At 43.0% G+C, this 27,684-nt stretch overlaps 1 protein-coding gene and 1 long non-coding RNA gene across 5 annotated transcripts in view; one reads left to right on the top strand and one right to left on the bottom strand.

Moving 5' to 3' along the window:
- slit2 (slit homolog 2 (Drosophila)) overlaps positions 1 to 27,684 on the top strand; it is an 88,691-nt gene that overhangs the window by 50,281 nt on the left and 10,726 nt on the right. For 3 of the 4 annotated variants that reach the window (XM_019876673.1, XM_019876674.1, XM_019876676.1), the window contains exons 5-25: positions 6,170 to 6,241; positions 6,985 to 7,056; positions 8,272 to 8,343; positions 8,550 to 8,713; positions 9,562 to 9,697; positions 11,714 to 11,785; positions 11,905 to 11,976; positions 15,977 to 16,048; positions 16,245 to 16,388; positions 17,318 to 17,481; positions 21,038 to 21,188; positions 21,327 to 21,401; positions 21,609 to 21,752; positions 22,583 to 22,726; positions 22,802 to 22,968; positions 23,507 to 23,639; positions 24,298 to 24,366; positions 24,655 to 24,726; positions 25,090 to 25,161; positions 25,231 to 25,302; positions 26,103 to 26,266. In XM_019876673.1, coding sequence (XP_019732232.1) covers positions 6,170 to 6,241; positions 6,985 to 7,056; positions 8,272 to 8,343; positions 8,550 to 8,713; positions 9,562 to 9,697; positions 11,714 to 11,785; positions 11,905 to 11,976; positions 15,977 to 16,048; positions 16,245 to 16,388; positions 17,318 to 17,481; positions 21,038 to 21,188; positions 21,327 to 21,401; positions 21,609 to 21,752; positions 22,583 to 22,726; positions 22,802 to 22,968; positions 23,507 to 23,639; positions 24,298 to 24,366; positions 24,655 to 24,726; positions 25,090 to 25,161; positions 25,231 to 25,302; positions 26,103 to 26,266 — 2,303 coding nt within the window. The remainder of the gene's footprint in view (positions 1 to 6,169; positions 6,242 to 6,984; positions 7,057 to 8,271; positions 8,344 to 8,549; positions 8,714 to 9,561; positions 9,698 to 11,713; positions 11,786 to 11,904; positions 11,977 to 15,976; positions 16,049 to 16,244; positions 16,389 to 17,317; positions 17,482 to 21,037; positions 21,189 to 21,326; positions 21,402 to 21,608; positions 21,753 to 22,582; positions 22,727 to 22,801; positions 22,969 to 23,506; positions 23,640 to 24,297; positions 24,367 to 24,654; positions 24,727 to 25,089; positions 25,162 to 25,230; positions 25,303 to 26,102; positions 26,267 to 27,684) is intronic. The other variant, XM_019876675.1, reaches the window with a different exon arrangement.
- On the bottom strand, positions 11,077 to 21,315 carry LOC109519863 (uncharacterized). The gene is made up of 2 exons (XR_002169046.1): positions 21,202 to 21,315; positions 11,077 to 11,774 (listed from the first exon to the last, which is right to left on the bottom strand). It is a non-coding gene; the product is annotated as an uncharacterized LOC109519863 (long non-coding RNA).

The following is a 27,684-nucleotide window of genomic DNA, read 5'->3' as shown; positions in this document are numbered from 1 at the left end:
CCAAGTCTAAATATCATCATCAGAAGTGAGTAGGATGACCGTGTCATATAGAATCTATAATTACTGCACATCTATCCATTTCTCGAGCGTACAAACGACAGATGTATTCCTCACCCATCTATAATTATACGTGTAAACATTTGGGATGATGTCATGCTCGCAGACCGCTGACTAATGTGTCTCTGGGTTAAAAAGAGATGTAATGAACCTCAGACTACGCATGTTCTGGAGCACATGCTATCCAAGTATACAAGATCATCTTTTTTTTTTTCACCGCACAAAAAATCAGTAAACTGCAGAAACAGTTTTGTAGGCTCAAGGCTCAACACAAAAGAGTCAGCCACTAACCCGAGAGATTTTCATATATATTTTATATAGATTTTTTTCACATTTTTTTTCTTCTAGAGTTCCTAGGAGCAATCAAGCAAGGCACACCTCTTACCAAAAGTCAGCCTGTGAGGTGTTAGAGAAGATGAATGAATGAATTAGGGCTTTCAATGCCTAATAGTGAGAAGTGCAGAGTCTCTTTGTCACCCCTGTTAAGATACAACAAATGGTCTGTTTCCAGATTAAGGGGTGAAAGTGCCACAAGACCAGCGCCGCAATACACAAACATACACGCGCACTCTCTCACGGATTGCCCACTTAGCCGTCCCTTTGCTTGTCCCTCACTTTAACCTGCAGCTACGCTTAGCAGTTATTACACTCAGGGTCAAGTGTGATCCTACTACTTATCTGCATCAACAACTGGAAAGTGCATGCACACTCACACACACACACACACACACACACACACACACACACACGCACACACACACACACACACACATCTCTCGGAGGGAGGGTGGGTTGCCAGCCTGGTCACCATGCATAGGTTGTGGGACATCCCACAAGGTGTCCAGCATTGGTGCAGTCGCCATGGCAACCGTCATACCTGACATTTTAAGAATTAATGTGGCGATTGAAGGATGCAGACAAAGAGATTGGGTGGGGGTGCACATTCATCATTCAACAGACAAGTCAATATTAGTTGAGAGGAGATGTGTCTACGTGCGTGTGTGTGTGTGTGTGTGTGTGTGTGTGTGTGTGTGTGTGTGTGTGTGTGTGTGTGCGCGCGCGCGCTGGTTCGCCTCAAACAAAGGTTTTTAAGATCTTTAATCACCGTTTTTTTGTTTTTTTTTTGCAAGATTCATCCCGTGTGGCATGGTTGTTATTTTCACGATGTCTACTACACAGACGTGACAGTTGTCTGCAGCTCCAAACGCGCTTGCGACGCTTTCTAAAATCCCTTGTTTCACTTTGCCTTCTCCTTTTCCTTTCTTGCCTCATCTCCACCCCCTTCATTGTGACTCCATCCCCTCTTAATTGCTCACTCTCACGCCAGTGTCATCTTTGCAAGTCCACTTGATGATGCTTCTCTCTGAATGAGCCGCAGATCCCACACGCACGCATGTTACACACTCTTCCAGGACATCGCATCTTGTACATGTGCCCAAACCTCTCCATCCCAACAACTTCGTCCTCTTTTTTTGTCGCACGCTTTTACTTTCTTACTCTTTGCAGCTCTGTTCTTTTCCCATTGACACATTCTTACACTTAATAGGATTAAGGTCTGCCAAAGGGATTTGAACAAGATGATTAGTATACTGCTCTGCCAACTTCGACCTGCACCCTGCCACACACGAGAATGCTGGTTTGTCCCTCATGGGAAGAATCTCGTAACCGTGAGGTCACAGACAAAAGATTTTCAGAAACTGTATAACAGTAAGCACGGGAGACTGTGTGTGCGTGCCTGTGTGTGTGAGTTGTGTCCAGTTTGAGAGAGGGAGCCGGAGGAGGATGATGAGTGGTGCATGTGTGAGAATTGAGTGGTGCTCTTTCATGGCCAGGTCTCTTCGAAGACACACAGGGCGTCAAAAGCCTCTCTCACTCTCAAAAGACTCTTTAGAAAAGCAGCACTAAGCTCTTCACATGGGAGACCTGACACTGACACACACACACACACACACACACACACTCTTTGCGCCACCAGAGATGAAAAAAAAAGTGTACAAGGAAAATTAGTCATAGACATAACAGCTTTGTAATTCTGCAAAACAAGTACTGATTGGGCTCCTTTCCATTTATAAAAAATACAAACTCAATTACAGAAGTGAATGGTAAAAAATAATTTTTCCTGTCACTTATATTCCACACCCATTTTAATAACTTTGCAAATGAACAAAAAACGTACGCACATGATATCTTTCCTCTTTTATTCCAAAAGCTGACAATATCAAACACTGTCCTCAATAAGACCATTGATAGGGAATATCTTGCTCCTCTGAATTTGTTGTTTTCTTCATAAATAGTCCCTGTTCCTCCATGACACTGCTGTCCTCGTTCTTTGTTTTGTTTTTTTACATCCTGTCGTATTCCGCAAAGGCTGTATAAATTAACCAGCCTCTCTTCTTAATGATGTCAACTTTCTCTCTTTAACGGTATTGTACTGAGCAGTCAGGTCAGAGACGAGTCCCGTTTTACCATTTTCAATAAGCTCTATTTCTGCTTCCAATTTTATCATCATCATCATCATCATATTTTTTTTTTCTTCTTGTCATCCATTTTTTTTTTTTAAGGTTAAGACTGACCCAATGCAGTGTAGTTGTGTGGATTTCGAAGGGGTGGAGAAAGTGTGTGGCAGTATGTTTTGTCAGCATCTTGTGTGTGCACTTCCACTTTCAGAGGGGGTTCCTCGCTTGGCAGCATGATACAGTTCCTGTGTGGCTTTCATACCTCCGGCTTGATCAAACAAAAAGCCAGACACACACACACACACACACACACACACACACACACACACACACACACACACACACACACACTGGGCACAGTTGGAGCCGCTTTTAATGAAGGTAACCTCCCACTTTAGGTACACGGAGATTGAGAGGGGGCGGGGGGGGGGTCAGAGTTTAAGGGTTAAACCTCAGGGAAGTTTAAAAAAACAGGCCAAATTAGGAAGAGGAAGAGTGGGGTGAAAGAAAGGAGAATGTGGAGGCGGGAGAGTTAAAAGTAAGGGAAAGTGCAAGAGAGGGAACGTGTGCTTTTGACATTCGCCCAAAATGTTTTCAAAGAATATGAAATTGAATGGAGATGCCTTGGAGGCAAACTGTAGAGGGAAATCCACCCATCAGACCCTAAGAAGTCAATTTCCTAACTGGAATAAAACTGGGTTGATTCCCCCAGAATACTGACAAGGCTTTAAAATCGCACATTTACTCCCAATGTCAGTCAAATGAATTTGCCCCAACTACTGCACGCCTGTCAGTGTAAGCGTGTTTGTGTCTGTGCACATGTGTGCGTCTGAGTGTGTGTATGTTACTTTTTCAGTGGGGCGAAAAGAATATATGTCCATTTCCAATCATCTCTTATCCTAAAATGCACATTTGAGATGCATAAAAATCAATGTTTTATCTTCTTGCCCTGTGTTATGCAGCGTATTTGTAGACCACCCCTACATTGCAACCCATCGGGTCAGCCTGATTACATGTCGGAGATTGTGAGGGCATAATCATCTCGCCCGGAACTTGACCTCATTCCGACGGAAATATTTGCCTGTCCCTCAATCTCACTATGTAACGTAAATTGAGAGTGAGAGACGCTACGTACGTGTTCGTGAAAACACGGCAAGTGCATCCGGTGACACCACAGATGATAGTGAGGCTTGTCCGCACCTCGAAACAGACATACGCGCTTCAACAGGCACTTCAGACACGTTGGATTTCTTCATCAAACTGAATACAGACAGTAGCTTGCAGAGAGCAGACTGTTTATTTGGTTTTAGAGGAGCAGTGGTTAAAAGAGCGTGACTGCTTTCAAAGCCCCTCTGGTCCTGGAAAAACAGTGTCAGGATACACTCTGTTTGTGTAATCCAACATCTTTTGTGTAATCCAACATCTTTTCTTTCAAAGTCAACTCAAGGCCCGTATTGTGGATTGTCAAATGGGCAAAACTTCGAAAAGTATATTAGGCTGCATGTATTGACAAGAGTTAAAGAAAGAAATGACTTATTTTCCGCATTATAAGGCGCACCTAAAAGCATTCCATTTTCTCAAAAGCCGACAGCGCGCCATATAATCCGATGCGCCTTATACATGGATCAACATTCAGATTTCTTGGACTTAGCATTTTAAATTTTCTGTAAAGAGCTTTGTTACAGCTGCAGCGATTGAGCGTGCCATATAAAAAAAGCTGTATTGTATTGAATTGTATTGTATTGTATTCCTTTAGCCTAGCTCTATCTAGTGGATATATAATGTAACTGCAGCCACTATTGTAGCTTCTATTCTACGCGCCTTATATGTTCCTGTTCCAAACATATCTCATCAGTGATGGGACATCGTGATTTCCTAGGGATGTTGTAAAAGTGATCATTTGAAAGCATAAACACTCTCAGAGACATTATCTGTTTCTTACTTTGTTAAATCATTGATGATCATTCTTGTGACAAATCATTAACATGATCTGTGTTGGAATGTTCCTTTCTTTCCTTGTAGCTTGTTTAATACGCCAGTTTTCTTGAAGCGATGGTTTTCTTACATTATGTCCTTGCTCCCATGCTGTCTCATGTGTCAATCAACACCCCAAAAAGTCTGTGGTGTTTTTCAGTTCGTGCTTTTGAGTTTAAGTGGACCCACGTGACCTTTTGAAACTTCTGAATCCTACTTTATGTTCGTAACATTTCTCTTCATGATTCATAAGTGTGAATATATTTATTAGAGTTCATGCAGCTGTAGCAGTAGCAGCAGGTGCATGAGGTGGAAAATACCTGAATGCCTAATTGTAAGATTGCAGACTCAGGAATGTAAGGAATGTCACTGGGCATTCGGCGTTCGCCGATTAGCGCGCCAGAGGTCATGGAGCAGCAGTCGGGGTCAAGAGCCGGAGGTGGTGGTGGGTGGGGGTCAGTGGTGAAAGGTCAAATAGTCTGTCTGGAACGTGGCTTGGATTAGCCCGACGGCTGACGACTCAAACACACGGAGAAAGAACTGCTTCTCCAGCCTTTTTCCGTTGAGCATCCAGTTTCTGTCCTCTTGTGAAGAAATGCCGCTGTAATATCTTCCTTACGTCTCCAAGCAGCTGCATCCGTTCTCAGCTATACAATCTCATTGACTTGCCTTTATTTATATCCGCACGCCTCTGTGCCTATGATGATATGATTAACACCTCATTTGTTGACTATTATAGCGCACACTCATCGGCACCGACGGTGGTTGTGTGTGTGTGTGTGTGTGTGTGTGTGTGTGTGTGTGTGTGTGTGTGTGTGTGTGTGTGTTACTGAATTAAGTTGCAAGTATTTCACTTTGCTGCAAACAATGTTTTTAGCGAGGCCTGTCTGTGTGTTTCTGTGTCTGTGCGTGCGTATGAATTAAAACAAAGTGGCCACAGCATAAGTTACACTTGCACAAACAATTGTTGCAAATCGCAATCAGTGAGTGCTGTGAGAGGCCGCTACCCAATTTGACATCAATGTTGATGGGGGTTCAAATGTATCTTTCTTCATCTAACTATGCCATCAATGTATAGTGACAGGCAGAACAATTATATGCTACTCCAAGACAATCAACCTGTGCACTGCATGCACTTTTAGTTGATTTTTTGTTGAATCCTGTGTTGTTGAGAATTTCTTTCTCATGTAAAATATGCGCCTTGGCTCATTAAAGGTTGGGAAACACTGCATCATGCTCAAAAGTTGATTTTTTTCTGGGATTTTTACAATTTTTATCAAAAGCTGTGGCTTAGTTAAAGTGGCTGAAATGATAACTCCGTCAGATGTACACCGTCATTCTCTTATCAGTCTTAGGGCAGCACAGTAAGCTTTCCGCCAATCTGAAGTCACTAGTGCCCCCTAAAGGCTGTCTGAACATTTCCTACTGTTTACCTGATGTTGGATTTTCCACAGCCAAATAAAATTTGTCCGTCTGCACAAATGCAGATACTGTACTGAACTTAGACCCCCTGCCGTGTTGATGGGAAGGAGTGCTTTGTATGCCCTGCAGCTTTCCTGCTGCATTTGCCAGAGGTCCTGCTATAAACAAGTGTCTCTGAGATGGCTCGGCTTTAATAACCCTCTGCCCTCTGTCTTGTCTCTTTCTCTCCATCTCTCTGCCTGCCCTTTCACTCTGTCCAGTGATCTCAGCGAGAACCAGATTCAAGGGGTTCCCAGGAAAGCCTTCAGGGGAGCTGTGGAAATAAAGAATCTGTAAGTTGGCGCCACTTTCGAGACTCGTTGTGTGTGGGTGCGTGTGTACGTGTTTGGGTGTGTATTGTGTGTGTGTGTGTGTGTGTGTGTGTGTGTGTGTGTGTGTGTCTTGCCCCCATGTTTACTAATGTGTCTGTGCATCAATATTTAATTGCCTTAAATGTCATGTGCCTCCTGCTTGCTGTATTGACTGAACATTAATACCCCTGTGGATGTGTGCGTGCGTGTGTGCGTGTTCGTGTGTGTATGTGTGTGTACGTGTGCGTGCATGCATGCACTGTGGACTTAACTGGCATTTGTTCAATCTCTGTTTTGCCTCAATCAGAGTTATGATGATTCAAGATAATTGTTGGTGATTGTGGAAGGTAAAGTAATTTGCACAGCGGTCTTTTTGTAAATATGTATTGTTCAACAACAGATAATTTGGTTGAAATATTGTGCAATTATAATAAATGGACAAGAAATTGTCTGCGTGTATGCAAAGAGAGAGCGAGAGACAGGGAGAGAGAGAGAGAGAGAGAGTGTGTGAGAGGAAAAGGGTAATGCATATAAATGAAGCTTCATATAGAAGAAGAAGGAGCGCATAGAACAGGAGGAAACCAGCAATAACGTCTGCAAAGAACAAAGAGCTCTGGAGACAAAAGGCACTTGGTTTGACTTTCACCTGCATGTAGTCTTCTCTGCAGGGCATATTAGCATTTTAGAAAACACAACTTGTCTTTTTTGTGTGCGCATGTGTGCAGCCAGCTGGACTACAACCACATCAGCTGCATCGAAGACGGAGCCTTCAGAGCGTTGCGCGACCTGGAAGTACTGTGAGTCACAGTTTATGTAGGATGCTGTAGGTGCACACAACAGAACCTGCAGTTAAATTCATGCATGTAGTATATCCCGTTTGACCTCTATTGTCAATAAATTTAGAGTTGACAGGCAAATTATCATACGCGTATGTATTTTTAGTCTTGATCATAATAACTGAAGTTGGACGTTAGCAGATGGCTTTATGTTTCCCTAAACGTAGTTTTAATGCTGATATTAAAAAAAAAAAAATCTTTATTTTTTTTTTGTTATACATCAGGTTTTTGAAATATTTTCATTTTTGGTTCTTAAGTTTGACCTATAAAAGCCTGTGCAATCCAGATTTTATCAGATGTTGGAATTTATAGCCATGACGTTTCCAAAAAGAAAAAAAAACCCACCTGTTTGGCCAGTGTCATGTTCCTGGAGGCAAATACTGTGCTTGATTTGGTCAACGTCTAGATAATCTTAGAATCGTGGAAACCGAGACAAAAATAAATAAGGAAGCGACGTCAAATTGTAAAAGCCTTTCAAATGTGGATGTACTGGCTTGAACCATTGACAAATGCACCCTAATGCACAAGCAGATGAGACACATTAGGCGAGCTGTGACCAATGATAGGCATACTATCCTACTATGAATTTAAAACATATTATTGTGGTTTCGTTGCGATCTGTCTCGAAAGAACACACGGAATCAAGTCATGTGAGAGTTAATTGCGATTTTAAAAACAGAAAAAGTCATTAGTCTGTTGTCTTATATTGAATGTTGAGAACACAGCTAATGATTTGAGCTCTGTGTGTTCTCAAAGTGTCTTGAACTTTGACACGAGCCGGCAAAAGTCAAATTCTTCAATTCTGGTGAAGGTTTAATGGGATTTTTTTTTTTGAAGCGGGGGTGTTGATAGAGGATGTAATGATCAAACTTGTCAACCAAATGTACTAATCGTCGCATTAGTTGTGCTTTGGATATTGGCTTGCATGGGTTCTGCTGATTTTTTTTTTTTTTACGACTGCCTGAAATCATGCATGTGTCGGAAGGGCAGAATCTCGGATATAACTCTTATTATGGATGTCATGAGACTGTGCGCCGTTATATTGTGGATACGAGGCAGGCGTCGATGATGTCAGAAGGTGTTTGCCTAGGCTGACCACCAATCAGCGCAACGAGGCGGAATTTTATGACGCTGAAAAGGAAGTGGAAGGAGAGTGACGTTGTGCTCTCTCCTCAGCACCCTCAACAACAACAACATCAGCCGACTGTCAGTGGCCAGTTTCAACCACATGCCCAAGCTGAGGACCTTGTAAGTTACACCATAGAGTACACAACAGCAGCCCCGGTGCTATCTCACCCGGCTTGTTTGTACAATTGATTGCTTCATCTCACTTCTCCCCCATCGTGTACCTGCCTTTGCCTTTGCTGCACATCCTCAAATCTATTGTTTCTCTCCCCCCCTCCCCACCTTGCCACTTTTCTGCCCGTCCTCCCCGCTCCACCTCATACCCCCAGTCGCCTGCACTCCAACAACCTGCAGTGTGACTGCCACGTGGCCTGGCTGTCGGAGTGGCTGCGGCAGCGCCCCCGTTTGGGACTTTACACGCAGTGCATGGCCCCACCGCATTTGAGGGGCCACAATGTTGCAGAGGTGCAGAAGAAAGAGTTTGTCTGCACAGGTGAGTTGGATTATTAGCAACACAGGTTTGACTCGGATGTTTCGGGTTGCTTACCTGCACGAAGGCACAAGTATTTACTGTTGCTCTGTCCAATGCTTGGAAGGGGGAGTTGCTGGAGCCTAACCCAGCTGACTGTGGGCGAAAAGTGGGCTACACCCTGGGCACATGTAGACCATACTGCTGCCTGTTTCATTTTATTAAAAAAAAATGTTTCGAATCACTCCGTAGCACAGTGAAGGAGTGGTTCCTGAACAGTCTTCCCCCAAATTTAGTTTAACATTAGACTAAATTATCCATAGGTGTGAATGTGAATGTTTTTGTTTCTATACCCTGGGATCAACTGGCAACCAGTCCAGGCTGTACCCTGCCTCTCAAACAAAGTCAATTGGGAAAGGCTCAAGCTCACCCACACCCCTAATGAAGACAAATGCGACAGAAAATGGATGGTTGGACACACTGTAATAATATATTGATCCTTTATATTCTGCACAGTCAACAGAAAGAAACATAGTCAAATTTCCGTCCGTAGTGCAGATTATATGATGGCTGTATTGACTCTTCCATGCTCTGCACAAAAATGTTTGCTTTTTCTTATTGTCTCTTCCTTACTGTCTGTCCTTTTCAAGATGCGGATGAAGGCAAGTATTCAAGTTCCCATCGTATACCTTGGCTTCAACCACACACATTGCACCTGTGATTGGACCAAACATAATTAATACAGAATACAGGCATCTCTCCTTCACGTTCTGTTGTTCAGCTCTTTCATTCTCTTCTTTTTGGTTGAATTCCCATGATGGGGATTTATTGACAGGAGAAAAGCATAATGTTGAGCATGTGTCTCCGTTTAGGTTACCAGTCGTCGTCTTCGTCCTGCAGTGTGTTACAGTGTCCCGAGTCGTGCACCTGCAGCAACAACATTGTGGACTGCAGAGGGAAGAGTCTGACAGAAATACCTACCAACCTCCCTGAAACCATTACTGAGATGTAAGACTCGCACGCAGACACACTTCACTGCACATGAGACTCACGGGCTACTCTCAAATAACGTTCAACACATACTCAGCAATGGGGATAATTCTCTGCTCTTTCGCTACGTGCCGCTCTATACCAAAATGTGTCATCTGCGGTACACAGTTTTCGCTCACAGCTTGTCTCTCTCACTGCAGTGGAATAAAACCACACAACTGTGAAATGAGAAATCCCGGTCATGCAGCTCTTCTCTGATTAAAGACAGTAATGACGGCCTGAGCGAGAAAGAATTAAAAGCTCAATCTGAAGGACGAGGCAGATCATATCTTTATCTGAAAGCACGGCGCCTAGATTTAAAGTGGCAGAACCTGACTCGCGACTTGAGAAACCACTGGGGAGACTGACTGAGCTGTGAGCGGAAATCTCCTAGCCCGTATGAAATATGTGGAAGCTTAGTTCATGGGAACCCATTCTAAAGAAATGAATTTGGTGTTTAAGATGTGTATGCGAATGGTAACGAGCAGACTTGGAATTGAAGAGGAGAATGAATGAGCTGTGTGACATACATTGCCACGTGACTTGATTCACTGTCGAGCCTCACCACTGACGCTATAAACTCACGGGGAATAAGTCGACAGAATAGTTGCATTGTCCAAGTTCTGAGAATTTCTCCAGAACGCTAGCCTCAAATTTCAGTGTTTTCCATTTTTTACCCATAAGAATAACTGAATGGGAAATAATCATTGCACGTTAATCCAACCTGAATTAACGTGCAATGTTTAAAGCAAGGGTCACCCGGGTCGTGCCCGTGGGCACCAAAGGAGTCGATCCTTTGACGCTAGTTAAACGGAGGATTTGTATGGCTGATCCTGATTTCAGTTCAAACGCTAACATTTAATACAACGAGATACGCTTGCTGAAAAAGATGTCCGTGCTTTCGTTTGTTCAACCTCTGCGGCATTCAATGTGAGAGATGTCACTTAATATATTTTCAGTGACTGAATGATAACATTTTTATTGGCATTGGCCTGTGTCACTCTTGCCCGTAAAATGTGTCATCGCAATTACAATGACGTCTTATAAATGCTCATGCTTTGAATTCATTGTGGGGATTTAGGCTCAAAGATTAGGTCTGACTCAACAAGGCCCAAAAGGTAACCCATCTGTGACTTCTGTGGGAATTAGAAAATACTTGAACGGGACTCAGTTCAACTGATTTTATGTCACTGCTGTGCTAAAACGTGATTAGGCAAATAACCCTCTCTTGGGCATAGCCGTGAAACACCAAAGTCTATTTTGGCACATGGTGTGGTCTCAGACACGTCTCCAGTGATTTGTTAAAACAGGTCTTGTACTGGTACAGAGTTATTGTTGTAACACAATACAAAATAAAAGAATGCATACTTCAGTTTATGACAGGCAACCACGAATATTCCAGTGCTCTGATTGCAAGCACACATTTGGCGTCTTAAAACACACCACTGGCGTTTTGGAGCCATCGTTTTACCACTAATGGTCGGGGTGGTCAAAATTCATGACGATGGATCTAATAGCGATGATCTATGTGCAGAAATGATGAAAATAGGAGATGATTCCTTGCCTTTGTGGGATGAACTCTTGTTTCCTGGCTCCGCCGCCAAATCCGATCAAAATCATTCAAATCCGCTCCACAAAACATTTTCTTCCAATGAAAATAAAACTGCCATGGTGGAGGCACAACAGCGCCGTGAATGCACAGAAATGTGATGCAGTGTAAATGTAAAACAAACTCACTGGCAGGCAATATTTCACAGTCCAGTAGTTGGCTTGCAAATGGTAGCTCTCATCACAGTGATGCGAAATGTTTTGTAAATGCTCTGTCACTGGAGCCCCTCCCTAGACTTTGGCAGCCATCATCAAAGGGACTTAGAGTATCACAAATTATTTGCGCAATGCCGGCGGCCTCCAAAGCACCCTCCGTAATTAAGAATAGCGAAACAATTTTAATGTCAAATGATCATCCGTCAATGATCTGTGTATGTTTGGTTCCAGACGATTGGAGCAAAACGCCATCAAGGTGATCCCAGCCGGGGCCTTTTCTTCTTATAAGAAACTGCGAAGAATGTGAGTAGAAGGGGAGATGTTATAATAGCACTGACCTGTATTACAGTCATATATACACTGCTCTCCGATGCATTTTTTTTTAATTGCAAGTTTTTTTTTCACTATTGTGCTTTCTACAGCGACCTGAGTAACAATCAGATTTCAGAGTTGGCTCCTGATGCTTTCCAAGGTCTGCGATCCCTCAACTCTCTGTAAGTACTCACCATGTCGGACCTTTATTAAGCAATTGACGTGCATGTGTTTTGGCCAATCCAGCAGCCTCACTCACAAACATGCACTAATAAATAGCGGAGCAAGTTTTGGATGACTCACAAGCAATCGGATTGAACCCAGGGACAAATGTTTACACGGCCTGTCTGATAGAGGAGAATGTGACCTGGAATTGACTTCTAAATATTTGGAGTTCAGGCGGGGAGACTTCTCCACAATGCGTCGGCGTGTCAAGTAAACGCGATCGAGGCAGATATTTGATGGCTAATCTCCGTGGTCTTTTGAGGAGAACGACCTCATCGCTGGCCCAACGGTCAGGTTTGCGTGTGAAGCCGCGCAGAGGCAGGCGAGAGGGTGGGAGGCAATGCGGGGTTATTGTGTGAAGGAGTTATATTAAGATCTCGTCTCTCCAGAATCAATAATTCATAAATGCGGAATTGCTGAATGGAGGCTTCTGCCACCTCATTACACTTTCACCACCCAGCCGACGAATGGGACACCCACCTTCGTGCTGACACATCACTTACAGTACGACTCCGACATTAGGCTGCTGTACGCCTACATTGCGTGTTTTGTCGATTTAAATGAGCCATCGATTGTGTCTGTGCTGCGCTGTTTCCCAGCCTCAGGTTTCCCAGGGGTTGCCACTCAGCACAATGAAATAAAAAGACAATTGGAAACACATGTCTGTACACACGCAGCATCACGATAACTGCATTTGTGCGCTAAGGTATTTTGTTGAGCAAGGAGTTTGTGTTCTTGACCTGCGTGTGAAGTAAGCATAAAGAGTCTTTTTTTTTTTTCGATGACAGAGTACATTCCTCACGGCGTGATGGCCGGCAGATTTATAGAGGCTTTTGTTTCACCACTCAATATACTTTATGTCTTAAATATGTTGACGTGAATAGAGGGGTTGGCATGTTGTCAGAGCTTAAAATCCTGGAAATGGAAAAAAGGCTTCTTTATCAAGGGTTTTGTTTTGCCATGTGTTCTTCCCTGCGTGTTTTTGGTTGTGGTACCGTACTGTGAAGGGATCTTAACAAAAGGGGAGTTTGCATTTCTCAAACTGCGAGTAAGATTTGAATGTAGCCTCAATTCGCTCCTTGAGTCTCTGAACAAAGCTACCCCGCTCACTAACATGCAAGAAACATGCTTTGTGCGAACGTGCACGTGAACAAGCCAACCTTAGCGACGGCTGCGACATTGCTAGCATGACTTACTCATGATAAGAGTGCGGCAAAACACAAAGTGTTACCTGTTTGACGTTGAAGTTTTTGGAATGTACACTTGATTAAAAATCAAAAAGAATTGAGAATCTTACCTGTCGAGAAGATTCGCATTGGTACTGAATCCTTAGCATGTGGAACTCCACCTTTGAAAGACAACTTCTACATGTAACCGAGGTGAGCTAAAGTGCTTGTCGAGTAAGTGATTCACACTCCCTGATGCCTTAACGAGATCTTTCCATTTTTTGACTCCCATTTGAACTTGTGAGGACAGTTGTGGTGCGTGTTCAAAGCCCAGCGGTGGCTGTGGCTGGGCCACGCAGGATACAAATGTCACAAAGACTGAAAATGGGATTGTTTTTGCTATTTTAACACCGCCCTCAGTCAAAACAGTTGGGAACAGCACACATGAAATCCTCTATTTTGTCGGGCTTGCTCAATCATCAACTAGAAGTGTTGACAATAAAAATGTAATGGTCTTACCTGATGTTTACATGACAGGTTTGTGTATTTTGGCATTCACTTACTAAAATTATTGCTATTTTCTCGCTATGTTATGACATTTTTATGACATCTTTCTGTGAAGTTTAAGAGAGAAATAAAGGTGGATAGTGATGTTCATTTCTGCCAAAAGAGACCTTTTAGTAAGAGATGGATGTGAGTGGAAAATATGACGGTATATAACCAAAAATATAATAAACAACAATGTCTGATATGCTACTGAGGAATGCGAGTAAGTTAATTTCCCAGAAATAAACAGAGCGCTCCGGACAAGATCATATCTCGTGTTATGATTTCTTTTGGATGTGGAAAGGCTAGCGCATACTTCTGATGTCGAGTACTATATAAGCAACTAAAGAAAAACATTTATGAGACATTTTCAAGTGATAGTTTTGTATTTTTATACTAATTTAATACCTGGCAATGGACACGGTGAGCATATAGATGCTGATCTTGACATTGAAATCATCAAATCCCTGTCTCAATGAATTTACGAGTATGAATGGCAGACGATTTAATAACTGTCCCAGTGCCTTGATCACTCATGGCACGAGTGTTGCCTTTACCCTCCACCTTTATATGTATTTATTAATGTGGTTTCATAAGCATGTATACCCTTCTTATGTGGCTACGCTCATGATTCGCCAATCACATTGAAATTCATTTAAATGGGAGTCAGCACACACCTGCCACCATTTAAAGTGCTTTTGTTTAACCCCGAATAAAGTTCAGCTTTTCTTCTCGGCTTTTCCTCACATTTTTGCAATCACATCTTACAGCAGAAGTAATGAATGATCTGCAGACAGTTTTCACAGTATCGGAAAGCTTTCATTGTTCATAGGTATCAAATCAGGAAAAGGGTACCAAAGAATATCTGAGGTACGGTAGTATTCATACCATAAAACACCGGGAAGAAGGTCAACAGCAGGTGAGAAAAATACAGCAAAATCGTGACATTGTGGAGAACTGGCCATCCCTCCAAATTGATTTAAAGATGAGAAGAAAACTGGTCAGGGAGGCCGCCAACATACCGACAGTAATGTTGAAAAAGCTTACAAAGATTTCTGGCAATTACCGCCTATTTATGGCACGTGACAAAAACCTCCATCTTAAGTCTTAAACCTCCTTTTACAAAGGGAAAAAAAACACTTGAAATCTCCTGAACTCGTGTGGGAAAATGCATTATGGTCCAATGAAACCGAGGCTGAACTATTCGAGCCATAATTCATAAAAACGTTTTGGTGCAAATACAACTCTCCTGATCTCCTAAATAACACCACACTAAAGTACTGTATGGTGGTGACAGTGTCATGCTTTGGGGCTGTTTTTTCTTCATCTTAAACTCGGACCGTAGATAAGGAGGACAAGGAATTAGAACCAGTTGGAAATAGCAGTCGGTATTAGTAGAAAACCTTCAGGCTTCTGCTAGAAAGCAACAACACGCGAGGAACACCCGACGGGAACATCTGAACTCGATTTGGGAGTTATCTGACAGAGGCATTTTAATTGTTGGCAGTTGTTTGCTGACTCCTATGTAACATGAGTTTGAATTTGATCGGATAATCCTGAACACAGTCACATACGCAGTTATTGTATACACATGATTTTTTTTTTTTTTAATCTGCAAAATGTCTTTTTTGAGACTCGACTGGTACTCGTAAGAGAGAGCACACAACTGCTACTCTGGCATCCCTTCACTGGCTCCCTATATATGTTTAGTTCTTTTTAAGATCCTACTATTCGTTTTCAAATCTTTAAATGGCCTCTCCCCACCTTACTTCTCTGAGCTCCTCCACCCCTATGCACCTGCGCAATGTCTCAGGTCTGCGGACCAGACACTGTTAGAGGTGCCAAAAACTAAGCGGAGGCTCAAAGGGGATCAAGATTTTTCTGTTGCTGGTCCCTCTCTTTGGAATGACCTCCCACTGAACGTTTGTCAAGCCCCCTCGCTACCCATTTTTAAAACTTACTCTTTGGCTTTTGACCCAGCATGAGACTTGATTTTTAGTTTGACTGTTTTTGTGATTTCTACTGTCTTGGTTATTAATTTATGGTTTTATTATTTGTTGTTGGTTGAATTATTTTTGTTCCATGTACAGCACTTTGTATACAGCGGTGGTTGTTTTAAAATGTTCTATAGATACGGTTGAGTTGAGTTTTTTGTATCCATTGTAGATATACCGGTAATATACATCATCTTATTAAAAATCTGAATAATAATCTTTTTTTTTTTATGTGTGTTTGTTCTCCATAGCGTTCTGTACGGCAATAAAATAACAGAGATCTCCAAAGGGCTGTTTGAAGGGCTGTTTTCGCTGCAGCTATTGTGAGTAGACGCACATTCCCGCGTTTTTATTTGCATGCACTTTACAACTGAAATTCAGCTGAAATTGGTCATTGCGATGAATGAAATCGTCGCAGCTGACCTAATAACACGGGAAACATTCATTGGCGAATCATAACGGAAAAGGCCATCATTGTCATGATTCACCAAATTTCAATGCACCTTTCCTATCTTTCAGGTTACTGAATGCGAATAAGATAGCGTGTCTCCGTGTGGATGCCTTTCAGGACCTCCACAATCTCAACCTTCTGTCACTATATGACAACAAGCTCCAGACCATCGCCAAGGGAACCTTTGCATCACTGAGGGCCATACAGACGCTGTATGTCAACAAACTCTTACCGTTGAGCAAAACAAACTGAACACTACGCACTCGTAATTATCTCAAGTAGATGTGTAGGAATGTTTGGTTATGCAATACAATACAACTTTATTTATATTTCAGACCAGACTTGTGAGAATCGTCACAACAGCTGCAACTGGAACAAAGCACTTTACATATACAACTTAAAATCACAATAATGCGACAACAATGTGGAAAGAGTAAATTAAAACACAAAGTAATGATACCAACTCACATACACTCGACACCAGAATAAAAATGTGGCAAACTCGTTTGAATAATAAAAATATGTTCAAACGAGTTTGAAAAATGGACAGCATTTAAATTAAATGGAATTTAATTTTTTGTGGCATTTTATTTGGAAAAAAATGGTGGGACTATTACAGGCTTTCTGTGATCTGGATTTTGGACCCTATTGAGTTAAAAAAAAAAAAATAACCAATCACCAAACCGATTAGAAGATGGACCATTCCATATAATCCATTGAAACAAACTTCTTTACTCAAACTGCAGTCAACCCCGCTATTCACCGAAGATTGGCACTGGACTGTCTTTACAGATTTGCATATAATTGGACATGCAAGAAAATATACTCAAAAGCCTGCACCAACTAGAGTATTGATACACAATTATTTTCGAAATGAAATCACTACTCTGTATTAAATAGAAAACAAGTAATCCAAAACAAGTATAGTGGCATCCGCCAATACTTTGTGCTTATATCATGTAACACAAGTACATGATATGATTCACAAACCTTTGCAGGCCAACCTTTAACCTTTTGACAGCTTTCATGAATTGTGTATTGATGCTTAAGTGCACTCTGTGTGTGTGTGTGTGTGTGTGTGTGTGTGTGTGTGTGTGTGTGTGTGTGTGTGTTTGTGCACGCGCGTGTGTGTGTGCCGCAGACATTTAGCTCAAAACCCATTCATCTGTGACTGCCACCTGAAGTGGCTGGCCGACTACTTGCAGGACAATCCCATCGAGACGAGCGGCGCCCGCTGCACCAGCCCTCGGCGGCTGGCCAATAAACGAATTGGACAAATCAAGAGCAAGAAATTCCGCTGCTCAGGTACGAATGAACACACAACGTGACAGACCTCCGGGGTTCATTGTTCTTCCTCTGACTGAACATTCACCCACGCACACGCGGGCAATCGTGATATTCAAACTGACAAGCCCAACCCCCCCGCCCTCTTGCTCTCATACTGTTTCTTCCTGCTTGGGATTTTCCCTCAGACTTTTTTTCTGTCAATGTACACACACACACACACACACACTTTTTTGAAATACAGTCATCATTGTGTTGTTTTCTTCACCTTTACTCTCTGTTTGTTTCCCTGCAATAGCTAGAGAACAATATTTCATCCCAGGTATTGTACATCAAGCATGTGTGTACGTGTGAGAGCGGAGTGTGTGTCAGCCCCTCACGGAAAAGTCCTGCTTTGGAGTGCCTTGCTTTCACTACCTTTCCAATTCTTGGCGCAACAGTGCACATTTTTCACACAATGGTGCAACTTATGCTACGTCCACATGTATGCAAATACTGCGTACGTTCCCCACCATTATTATTCCAAAAGAAGCATTCTTTCCATGTGAGCTTGCAATTTCTACCAGTTAACTGCTAACTGACTTATCAGAAGCCTGAAAACGCAACACTGGCCCTTCTGTTCCTCAACATCATGAGGAATAAGATTGTGTTTGTACTTATGTGGCCTTATGCTAAACAACTTTATTTTTTAATATTTTTTCTTGAACAAGTTAGACTTTATTCTCATAATATTAATACTATACAGGTCAGCGACTGTCCACCCCAGGCCATCAATAGGAATCGGCGCTTGTTGGTCGTCGCCCACTCCCCATAATGGGTCGATTTCTTTGATTTTTACTTTTGCCCTCATAATCTTTTCTAGTTTTCTCCCTCTAAATGGAGATGTTCAAAAGTTTTTTAGAAAGTGTGTTTTTCAAAAGCTTAGTTTTTATTTCCCAAGAACAATTTCTGTGTGGAAGAAAAGTCACACTGAATGGAAATATGTGCATTTTTTGTTTCAAAATGGCTGTGTTTGTGTGAACTCACGTTTGAAAGCATCCGGAAATTATCACATGCAGTATTAATCACACTTATTGCACCCATTCTAATGACAATCGTGACAATTTCCTTTGCAAACTTTGCATGCCAGACTTTCTGCACACGCACGTGGACCCGTGGAGCAATTACAAAAACTTTTTTAACCAGCAGCCCACTTCACAGGCACAAATGAAAAGACGTCACGGCCGTATATCAGCTTTGGCTCTTTTGTCGGCTGTGTAACATCAAAAGGTCGCACGCTTGCCGTGCACAGAGGGGTGCTGGGAAATATGCAAATCTGACATCAGTTGTAGAGATGCTGCTGGTGGTCATTACTGCAGCATTCAGCACAGAGAGTGCAGTGTGTGAGTGTGTGTGTGCGTGTGTGCGTGTGCGCGTGTGCGTGTGTGTGTGTGTGTGGTTTGGGGGGGGGGGGCACGCGTGCTCGTGCGTGTGATGTAAGTGTGTTTTCACTGCAGTCATTACTGTAACTCTGAAGCTCAGCCGGGGAACAGAACCAGATAACACACGCAGAGAAACGCTGAATATTTTAAAATTGAAAGTTTACTAACCATTCAGACAGATCATTATGAATACAATCCTTATATGCGGCACAATATTTTTAATTCCGTTGTTGTTAGCGGTTTCAATCATTGAAATTCTGCATGTTGTGAATCATTTCACTCGGTTAACTTGTTAAAAGCAAAACGTTGTGCAATGCTTGCACGGAAGTGTGTGTGGATTCGATACATCCACACAATTGAAGCCGAGTCTATCCAAGAGTTGTATTTGATTGAAAGGCAGCTGTACATTGAGTGAAAATGTTTATTTTTGTGGTTGTAGAGCAAGCGAGTCAGTGTGTGTTGGATGAAAGTGTCATGTTTTGCCAACACACCCACACGTTCAAATGAATTGCCCGAAACAAAAATAATAATGAATGAATGAATGACAGAAAATCCCTGCCTGTAAAAACAAACTGAGGCCAAACTTTATTTTCTCCGCTTTTTATCAGTCTGCTTCCTGCTTGAGTGAATAAGTAAATTCCCTTCTTCTCTCCCTTGTCCTGCCTCTCTCACACACTCAGGAGTACACCATGTCGGCTGTAAGTAACACGCACACACAAAATAGACGCCATTTGGCGTCAAAACGCACCTTACTCTGTCCTTTGACCTGACCCCTGTGCCTCCCCGTGTACGTTTATAAACAAGATGAAGGTGGCCCAAACATGCAATGGTTCATCTATTTTTCTGTGTGTGTGTGTGTGTGTGTGTGTGTGTGTGTGTGTGTGTGTGTGCGCGTGTTCCTAGAAGACTGAGCTTCACTTGGTTTCAATGGCGCTGTAACCCTCTTCCCACTCCTACAATCTCTTCTACTTTCTGTTTCTTGTACCTGTGAATCCAGACGTCTTTCTGCATTCCAGAGTTTGCTTGTCACGCCTGCTTCCCAGTTCCGACTTCCTCCCCCTCCTCCCTCCATCCCTCGTCCCCTCTTTCTTTCCTTCTTGAACTCCTTTCCTTTGCATTTCTACCAAACTGACTGGCGTCTCCTCCCATCGCTCTCTCTTGACAAGACGATTCTCACAAGTTTGGTCTGAAAACAAATAAGTGGAGATGGTGGTGAGATTTGTCAATGCTGCCATGATGCTTTATCGTCCTAAAACTGAAATAAGAATAAGGAATTGAACCTTAATTTTTGTAAGTGCACCGATTTTTAATTGGGCAATCGCACACCAATTTCCATCGACCCTAATTGAATTGAATCTATGTAGCGGAATGTTTTTTGCCACAATGTTATCATACAAATAATTCGATTCATAAAACTCTTGTGTTAGCAATACTGTACAGTGGAACCTATTTGACCATATTTATTTTACGATGAACTGGAGGCATGACACCAGTTGTAATCAAAGCATCTCACTGTTCCAACATCCATCCCCAGGGCACATTAAAATTGGCCTTGTGACACAAATTTCTGTGCAGAATTTCTTTTTTGGGGGGGGGCTAGCAAACTTTGTGGGGAAATGACTCTTCCTGTTCCTCTCCTTTCCCTTCCTCCCCCTGTTCTTGGCTCGCTGCCACTCCCCTCCCCATCCCGTGTTCCAGCGGAGGAGCAGTCAGTCAGCAGGTTGTTCCTTTGTGCTTGATCTAACCATGTGGCTGCCAGGTTCCTAAAAGTGGAACATGGTTCTGTCAAGCACCATGGAACGGCCCTGCCAATCCCTACAGCATGGCCAAGGTGCAAGACACAGCAGTCTGTCTCCCACAACCGTGTGTGTGTGTGTGTGTGTGTGTGTGTGTGTGTGTGTGTGTGTGTGTGTGTGTGTGTGTGTGTGTGTGTGTGTGCGTGCGTGCGCGTGCGTGTGCGTGAGTGTGTGACACGAGCGCCAACAAGCGCAAGCATTTTGATTTAAACTTCTGTGTTTGACAGGGTGGAACGAGCTTTGTATGTATGGGAATTTTTGTTGACTTTCGAGGCGATTACCGGTCAATGCTGGGGTTTGACTCTCGCATGCTGGTCTTGCTGGCAGCTCAAGTGACACTCCGCTTGCGATTGTAACCAGGTACGGAGGATTACCGCAGCAAGCTGGGAGGGGACTGCTTCGACGACCTGGCCTGTCCCGAGAAGTGCCGCTGCGAGGGCACCACCGTGGACTGCTCCAACCAAAAGCTCACCAAAATACCAGACCACATCCCTCAATACACTGCCGAACTGTGAGTCACTTACAAAGTGCATCCATCACCATGTGGCTTTCCGAAGAGATTGCATCAGCCTTCATCTCCTTCTCCTTCTTCCCTGTGGTTCTCCTCTCAAGCATTTCTGTCTCTTTTTCTCTCTCTCTTTCCCCTCAGGCGTCTGAACAACAATGAATTTACTGTCCTCGAGGCGACAGGGATCTTCAAAAAGTTGCCCCATCTGAGGAAGATGTGAGTCAGGCATGTCGCGAGTCTAACTGGAGCATAGTAGCAATACAGAAGTCACGTACAGGTCATGAAGAGAAAACAGTCGTCTTTGCAGAGGCTTACTTCCTCATCTCTCTCGAATGTTAGCTGGTTTTCCCCCTGTTTGCGCCCTCAAATGTCTCACATGGCTTTTATGTTTTCTTTGCTCTTCTTCTGCTCCTCCTACACAAGTAATCTGAGTAATAACCGCATCACTGACATCGAGGAGGGCACTTTCGAAGGAGCTTCAGGGGTCAATGAGCTCATTTTGACCTCCAATAGATTGGAAAATGTACATCACCGCATGCTGAAAGGACTCGGTGGCCTGCGCACACTGTGGGTATACACGCGCGCACACACACACAAGCACACGCGCACACACATTGTTGCATTTGCAAATTCACCATCTGGATAGAAGGTTTCAATACAACTCTTAATCAATTCGTCAATTATAAAAGGATGGAGCCCTTGTTCCAAATTGAACCTGAATTCTTCATCCTCCCTTACTTTGATGTTTGACGACTCGAAGACTCGATGCGACATTTTATTTATTTTTTTCCTACTAAAGATGTACCCCAAAAACATTTTGGACAAATCTATCCTTCCTCTTTTGTGGGAACATTTGGGAGGAAGGCCCTTTTTTGTTCCCAGTGTGCATAGTAAGGTCCAAGATGTCTGGTTTGGATGTGTTTGAGGAAGCCCTGACCACTACACCATCAAATACACTTCTCGTGAAAAGTATATTCGGCTTTCGGGTGAAGTATATTTGGCTTTACTGAAAGATTAAACAGTTGGACATGCGGATTAAAAAGTTTACAGGCCTAATTAAGTTCGAAAATGAATATAGCACACTTTTTGCCCCGAATGATCGACAACAGTGATTCTCAAATTGCAGTGGTACACTAACCGGCGGCCGCCCTTACATCATCCGCAAGCGGAGAGCTTCTTGCAGTAGCTTATAAACACGCTTCGTTCGCATCGATCTCCTACAAATGCCCATTTGTAACTATCCAAAAATACCAAAAGATGTGTTGATACTGTGTAACAAATCCAGTCAGAATATTTGATTGTACAAATGTTTAAACAGCCATTTTAAACGAGTGTGTGTGTGTGTGTGTGTGTGTGTGTGTGTGTGTGTGTGTGTGTGTGTGTGTGTGTGTGAGTAGCATGCTGCGCAGTAATCGCATCAGCTGCGTGAGCAACAGTAGCTTTGTGGGTTTGAGCTCTGTGCGTCTGCTGTCGCTCTACGACAACCAGATCACCTCGATGAACCCCGGCGCCTTCGACACACTGCACTCTCTCTCTACTCTGTGAGTACAAACAGTAAATGTCAAATACATAAAGGAACCAAATAAACGCTTGACTGGCCACCTTCGAATCTCTAGCAACCTTCTGGCCAATCCGTTCAACTGTAACTGTCATCTGGCCTGGCTTGGCGATTGGCTGAGGAGGAAACGCATCGTCACGGGCAACCCTCGCTGCCAGAGTCCTTACTTCCTGAAAGAGATCCCCATTCAGGATGTCGCTGTTCAAGACTTTGCTTGTGAAGACGGTAAGATGGAGCGAGAATTGATCTGCATCTCTGGCGGATATTCTTGATTAGCTTGTTTCTGTTTTCCTCTGCAGAGTTGGGAAGATTCATTTGTCAGTGTAATTAGTTACAGTTACCCTGTTAAGAATGTCATAGTAGCGTCACTACTTCACGTACTTTCTCAAAGCAATTTAACTCATATGTTTTGATTACTTTTTGATTATTGTTGTTTTATTATTTGGTATAACTGTTAAAGATTTTCCCATTTTAAGGCATGATGGTACTCATGCTATTTGTCGTGGATACGTTTCTCTTAGCATACATTGCAAATCAGAGAGATACAGTAAGTATAAAAAAGTAATGTAAATAGTTGCCGCAGTAAGTGTGTGTGTGTGTGTGGGTGTGTGTGTGTGGGTGTGTGTGTGTGGGTGTGTGTGTGTGGGTGTGTGTGTGTGGGTGTGTGTGTGTGGGTGTGTGTCTGTGTGTGTGTGTGTGTGTAAGACTAGTGTTCAAATAAAGCCCCTGTCCTTCCTCTGGTCTCCCTGACTGTCTCCATCAGGTAATGATGACAACAGCTGCTCTCCGGTTCTGAGGTGCCCGGCGGAGTGCTCGTGCCTGGACACGGTGGTGCGCTGCAGCAACAAAGGTCTCACCACTCTGCCCAAAGGCCTGCCTAAAGAAACCACTGAGCTGTGAGTGACTTCATTGATTGTACAGTGTATTGCAGACTTTGCGACAGGCCCATTTATCATCGGTCAGCCTGTTAACATTTCATGAGATTCAGTTTGGATGTCACTCTACTTTTTTTCATGATGTCCAAAATGCCACATAATGATAATTTCATGTCTTTAATTAATATAACATACTTGCAAACTCCACAAAGGAAGGGTGAAGCTGGAATTTGAACCCCAAACTTTCGAAGTGCATGTCAGACGTGATAACACACCATCCTGCCTCGCCTAAATTATCAGCGCAATTAGGCAAAAACTGTGAGGCATTTCATCATGCCATTTCTCATTATTAACATAAGTGATTCATATTATGGTTTGATAAGAGAAGGGCACTATTTCAGCTTGATGCATGTGTGTGTGAAATCAAGCTGGGGAGACAGTTACTGAACTCTAATAGGATGCCGGTGGGAATATTAAACTCTGGTGTTTATTATGGCTCGTGCTGAAATGACTGCACACTCTGCTGGAGAAGAGGAATTTACCACATGATTAAATAACGTTTTTCTTTCTGCTCATTTGCTCTCTTTCTCTCTCTCTCTCTCTCTCTCTCTCTCTCTCTCTCTCTCTCTCCTTCTCTTTCTCTCTCTCTCTCTATTTTTTATCTCTGTCCGCCTGTAAGGTATCTGGATGGGAACCACTTCACTCAGGTTCCTGTGGAGCTCTCCGATTACAAACACTTGACACTCATGTAAGTGTCAGTGCTCGCATTCCACATTTACATGGAGGCCAAAACTAACCCAATGGTATTTTGTCAGTGATCTGTGCTGTATCACTTGGAATGCATGCACAACTGAGTGAAGAATAGAATTATATTCCGCATAAGGATTTTGCATTTGCTGAGGCATGTGTTGACAGAACGATGTGTGTCTGTGTGTGTGTGTGTGTGTGTGTGTGTGTGTGTGTGTGTGTGTGTGTGTGTGTGTGTGTGTGTGTGTGTGTGCGCGTGTGTGCGCACTTGTTATTGTTTCCTTTTCAGTGATTTGAGTAACAACCAGATCAGCACGTTGTCCAACCACAGCCTCAGTAACATGTCCGAGCTGCTTACCCTGTGAGTCTGGCTTTACATCAACCCCTTTGCCGTGCGTGCGTGCGTGCGTGCGTGCGTGCGTGCGTGGTTTACAACTTCATACAGCTAAAACCCCTTCTAATCGAGTGATTATAAAACAACAATTAAGATTCATGACAACTGATAAGAACCACGTCAACCAAAAAGGCATGCATGTTTGTGTGAGTGCGTTTGTGTGTTTGTGAGTCATCAATATCTATTTCTATCCAGATCAAAGTGGACAAGAGTGCAACTAAAAGCATAATACCTCTTGCTGGAAATAACGCCCCCCCCCCAAAAAAGTTGTTTCTTGTCCCGGGTCTGTGCTCATCTCTCCGTGCCAACATGTTTTATTTGTGTCGGAAGAATCCTGAGCTATAACCGTCTGCGGTGCATACCAGTGAGGGCCTTCGACGGACTCAAGTCTCTGCGCTTGCTGTGGGTATCATCAAAGTTGAGCTGCAGTACAACGGAGCCAGACATTTCTCACGAAACTCTTTTTCTCAGGTCCCTCCATGGAAACGATATTTCGCTCATACCAGAAGGAGCCTTCAAAGACCTGTCATCACTTCCACACTTGTGAGCAACACACACACACACACACACGATTGCAGTTGTAGTCTGCAGTGGATGAGTATAAAACTGCACTGCATCATCTCAAGAGCTGTTTCCATCGCACCACTAACATAGGCATGGCTGCCCGCCATCATCGTATCATAGCATTTGATAAACCACAATGAAAAGAATAGTAAAGATGTGAAAAAATACACGCAAGGAAATAGAAACAACATCGCAAAAATTAAAATGAGTGAATCTCAACAGAAGTGTACACACAATCCTGAGACCTGCAGTCTGCCTTTCGTGACCTGCCAGTGGAGTATGTATAGAAAAATATTTGATATAATGACTAATTTTTCAGTATTTCAACGATAAGTTAATGCTGGGTCCACAATTTTTAATAATGTAAACGTCAAAAGATTATGCAGGGGTAGCTTCTAAAGGGGCCGCCCAGTGTGTTATGTCTTCCTGCAATTAAACTCGCAACCTCTCACCTCATTGTAATCAAGAATGAGATTTGGCAACATCCACAACAAAAGATAGTTTCTCATTACGCAAAAAGCAACTTGACAAGCACATCGCAGCCACTTTTCATACATTTTGATTTATAACCTTGCTATAGTCCTAACTTGTATTCCGAATATTTGTCATACTCCCGAGACAGTCTCTCTCTTCCTCAAAATAACGCTATAAAATCATTTTCACTATTAGCACTTGTCATTTATTTCCGTGCGATACAACACGGGATATAAGACTCTAAAAAGTGAACCCCAAATCAAACGAAAACACGCCCCGGCTTAGAGTGTGCGTTTCCGTGACAGGGCTCTGGGCGCAAACCCTCTGCACTGTGACTGCCACATGCAGTGGTTGTCCGACTGGGTGAAGAGCGGCTACAAGGAGCCCGGCATTGCCCGCTGTGCAGGGCCCGGCGACATGACCGACAAACTGCTGCTCACCACGCCATCCAAGAAATTCACCTGCACAGGTACGCGGAATGTGTGCTGCTTACTCTACTTTCAGCAGCTCGTGTCAGGAGAACCTGTGGAACCTATGAGGTAGAACACAATCGATTCTGGGATGGACCCTCTGGATTATTTTGGATTTCTTTTTTGGGGGGGGGGGGTATAAAACAAGTAGAAATAGCCTACTCCGGAGACCACTTGTCGGCATAATGAAAAGGCTAGAGGCAATTTTGTAAGAAACATTTTCACCTTTTTAATGGTCCTACAAGTGTAAAAATAAGTTAAAACGTATTGTAAAGAGCAAAAACAAAAAAGCGATCACGCACTATCTAAGCATTTTGAGAAATTTAAGCACAGATGAGCTTTACCGTTTCACTTTTATTTCTTTACAGTCACACAAGTGTAAAGAGGAGTTGACCCCTGTTAATTAATAGTAAACCGTGAAAGCATTAAAGCACCCTTCCGAAAGTTATTGACGGTATGGAGACTAAAGTGAGGGTGATACTGCTTATTAAATGTGAAGCCTCTTCACATAGCAGTCTGTATTTTTCTTCTCACTTCTTTCTGGTCTTAAAAAGCCTTTGTTGACCTTGGTCCATCTTTTGTGGTAGTGTAGCAAAGAAGCCACAAAAATCCACTCAAAACTGCGGTCAATGCATGATGTACACTTACCATATTCTGGCGATTGGAATTTGGAAGTTTTGTGTGACTGTAGTGGCATATTTTTCTTGGAAATGCTGGTTAAATTCTGTATAGTACAACCTCGGGGCCATTCTGCTTTATAGGTTCCAATGAACTTGTCCGTAATGTTCAGACTATTTTTGCAATGAGTGCAAAAGAGGACTCCAAGAGGAGACCACAAGTCGCCGAATTTTGTCAACACATTTGAAAGGCTTTCATTTTGATTCCGAGTTTTTGTTATTTGGTCGGGTGTTATCTGAAATTGCTGAACATGAGCTTCCAATGAGCATGAAAATGTTAAGGCACAAATTTGTTTGTGAACATAGTTTTGGTTGACTACAACTGAATGTGAACACTAACCTTTTTCTGATCACATGACTGAATCCTATTTTTAACCTAATCTAACTGACGCACTGTAGAAGTCCCGGGGCCTTGTGGTTTTCTGGTGCCAGGTAAAGTAGCCCATCACATCTTCCTCCTCAGTCACACCTTCCCCACTTCCTTGAAATTGGCCCGGCCTGGTTTTCCCTTGTCTCATCCACCCAGACTCCTTTGCCCTTTGGACCCCCATGTTTGGCCCTGTATTGTGTATTGTTCTGACAGCCTCACTCAGTGCAAGCCAATGTCCGTGCGTGAGTGTGGATGTGTACGTGTGTTGGTGTGGATGTGTACGTGTGTTGGTGTGTGCGTGTCCGAGCGGTCTGACTTGCCATTCTCGTCTGAGCTGCTGTGTATGCAAACTGATGGTCTGTGTGGTGTT

The sequence above is a fragment of the Hippocampus comes genome, unplaced genomic scaffold, assembly GCF_001891065.2.
Source record: "Hippocampus comes isolate QL1 unplaced genomic scaffold, H_comes_QL1_v1.1 scaffold51, whole genome shotgun sequence".
NCBI lineage: Eukaryota > Metazoa > Chordata > Actinopteri > Syngnathiformes > Syngnathidae > Hippocampus > Hippocampus comes.
The sequence above is the reverse complement of the archived record's forward strand: the minus strand, read 5'-3'. Positions and strand labels throughout refer to the sequence as shown.